This window comes from Silene latifolia, chromosome Y, assembly GCF_048544455.1.
Source record: "Silene latifolia isolate original U9 population chromosome Y, ASM4854445v1, whole genome shotgun sequence".
NCBI lineage: Eukaryota > Viridiplantae > Streptophyta > Magnoliopsida > Caryophyllales > Caryophyllaceae > Silene > Silene latifolia.
Genome location: NC_133538.1, coordinates 72,678,731 through 72,681,875, shown reverse-complemented (window position 1 = coordinate 72,681,875; position 3,145 = coordinate 72,678,731). Strand labels below are relative to the sequence as shown.

Here is a 3,145-nt window from a genome sequence, read left to right as displayed (position 1 = left end):
AACCCATAGCTAAGGCATGACCCCTAGATACAAACGAGTAGGTTGCCCATGAATCAAACAAAATAAAAGACGGCGTGTTATGAACAAGGAAAGTACCAATAACCACATAAGAATCATCCTCGACTTCCTGCTTGCCCATCATAAAGACTTTACCACTATTTTTTTGACCTCCACCTTGGATCGTAGTTGCTGAAGTGGTAGGCTTAGCCGTCGAGTTCTGAGTCACGCTGTTGTTCGGACACTGATTGGACCCTCCATTATTGTGGTTGTAGCCCCATTGTTGTTGCTTTAGCCTCCTTGATTACCCTATGACCCAGCTGGCATGTTGCTAGCCAGACTCTGACTTGGAGCATGCGAGTAGTTTCCTTGATATGACCTCGGAAAACCTCCTCCTCCTCCTCTTGTAGCGCTCGTACACTCAAACCGGTTATAACCCATTCCATCATAGTTGAAACATAGAAGACTGGAGTTCTCACTAGTACTCCGGCTGCCTCTTCTCCAAGCTCGACATCCCCCACCATAGCTAGACCCTTCTGAAAAAGTCCAAGCTTGATTGTGATTGCCCCTCTTGTGCCTTGACTAATTTCCACCCTCACCCTCGGCCTTTCTCTTTTCAACAATCTTTTATTTGGCCTCCTTGGTCATGTCCACTATCCTCTTAGCGTGCCCTAGCCTTGCATAGACATCTTTCAGATCAGAGATTACCCTAGCTGGTAGCCTTTCCATGATCTTCATTGTTAACCTCTCTCGAACTGAAGACCAAAACTCCGTTGACTCAGTTGCATGTCCTCCATATAATGTGATAGCTCGATAAACCTGTGGTAGTACTCTGTGACAGTCATGTTGGCGGCCATAGAAAAGGAATCAAACTCAGCCCTCAACTTAGCATGAATGTGCTCCGGAACGAAATGGTCCCTCATAGCTCTCTTGAACCCTGCCCATGGGATTACAGGTTGACCCAGATTCCTATAGTATGCATGAGCTCGTTCCCTATCGTTGTGCCACCAAACCCCAGTCTCATCCTTTATGTAGAACGCAGCTTGTTCTACCATCATCTCCGGCGGACACCAAACTACCTCTAAAACACTCTCCATTGCTCGGTGCCAGTTGTCAAGCAGCTTAGGCTCTACGGTGCCCTCAAAAGTAGTAGGATTAAAGCGAGAAATGGTGGTGCTTGATAAGTAGCAATTTAGTGCCATTTTACCCATGCTTTTATCTTATATTTGACTCGATTTTGTGTGCTTCTATTATTTTATAGCTCATTTTACTATATATTCGTTAATTAATTGTTTGATATAATTATTGCAAATAATTGTCATACTTCGTAGAGCTTGGTACTGCTTTTGGTTGTTTATATTTGTAGGAGGTCGAGTTCAAGAAAAGATGCACAATGATCGAGAAACGGAGAAACAAGCGAGAGGGGATTGTGTAATTGACGGAGGCAAATGAAATTAAATGACAGTCAAAATCAGACTTGCCCAAATCCCAAATTCCCCCTTCACTGTCCTGGCGCCCAAACAACTCACAACATCATTCATTCCACCAATACCAACCACCATCACCATGAGTATCATCTACTCATTCAAATCCGTTTCCACATTTTAAGCAACACGAATCACCTCCAATTCGCACCAATCCAGCCCTGCGTGCTGGAATTTGTACCACGCACTACCAGCAGCCCACCATAATTTGGGGTTATCTCCGACACCGTCTGTCTCATTTCAATCCATGGCGACAACCACATCACCACCGTCGAGCCTAGAAATCAGCATCAACAAGCAGCAGCAGACGAGCCCGCAGCTCAACCCAGAATCGAGTCCTAACTCATTCCTCTACTTTGCCTCACCAGGAGCAGCACCATCATCTCCGTTCGACCATCATCGACAACCAGCAGCCGCGAGAACCACCATCTGCCACTCCGTGGCTGCCACCAATCGACATCATTGGCTTACTCACCAAAGCTGCTCCGCATCAGCCCGCTCCGTCGTGCAGCACATCCTGGTGATGCTAGCATGGGTTGATTGGGATTTGTGTGCTCCCTTTTATTTTGAGTTGACTCAGTTAATTTGTTTAAAGACTGATTGATTTTGAAGAAATGAACAAAAGAAGACAAAAGGACGACTTTGCCCTCCATTTAATGACCTGGCAGCACTCTTTAGTTGGCTTGCGTGTTCTGGTGTAGAAGATGTCGTTTTATCAAGTGAAAAGTTAGAATAAAAAGAAGGAAACCCTCATTTCAGAAGGCAGCCTTCATTTTACATAATAGACGGCAGTTTAGGTAGTAGAATAGAGCAGAATATAATTTAGAAAAATAAACACACTCTTATTTTCCTCTCTTATTTTAGGATTTTAATATTAATATTAGTCTTTAATAAATCATAAGTTCAAGTCTTTTATAATCGATTTCCAAGATCTATCAGTTCCATGCTTAATATAATTCATTGTTGGTATAATTTCTTCATCCTTTCTCTTTCATTGTTTTTATTATAATTTTTGTTCTTGTTAATTTTAGTTAGTAATTTCCTTAAAGTTTTTATCTTTGTTAATTTAGTTAAATTTATGTTCATATTCATGTTATTTGTTAGTTTAATTAGTTTAGTTCTTATCTCTATCAGTTTAGTGTCTTACTAATTCAAGTTATCTTCTTTATAATTGTAATCATGTTTATTATTGTTGTTATTGTATTATTTGTGTTGCTTGTGTTAAACATGTTTGAGTTGATTAATGCTAGGTTTAAGGAGAAGCTCATGTGGGATTAATGGGTGGAATATGCGTTGTGTTTGGATGTTAATGATTATGGGTAACTTGTCTTTAAGTTTATGCACACAAGGTGTTTGTGGAAATGCCCCAGTGAGAACTTGAGCAATTCCACTCTTCTTATTAGCTATTCCTTGAAGCAAGAGATTAATACTAGTTAGTAGAGTGATTAAGCTTTGCCTGGACAATTTCAGTTGTTTACATCGTTGGATGTTGGCCTCTTATCTTGTGCTTTGAACATGTGTGGGATTGCTTGAGCGAGAGTTTGGCTCTCCTTGTGTTTGGTTTGACTTGCTTACGGCGAGAGTCGGGCTTAGTTTGGAACGTACTAGATAGGTGGGTTGGGATTAGTTAGGGAAAGAGTTCTATTAGACTTGACCCAATGACC

At 41.4% G+C, this 3,145-nt stretch overlaps 1 protein-coding gene across 1 annotated transcript; it reads right to left on the bottom strand.

Moving 5' to 3' along the window:
- Positions 1-737: 737 nt before the first annotated feature.
- LOC141628327 (uncharacterized) lies at positions 738-1,199 on the bottom strand. The gene has a single exon (XM_074441485.1). The coding sequence runs from the start codon at positions 1,197-1,199 to the stop codon at positions 738-740; it is 462 nt and encodes a 153-aa protein (XP_074297586.1).
- Positions 1,200-3,145: the final 1,946 nt, after the last annotated feature.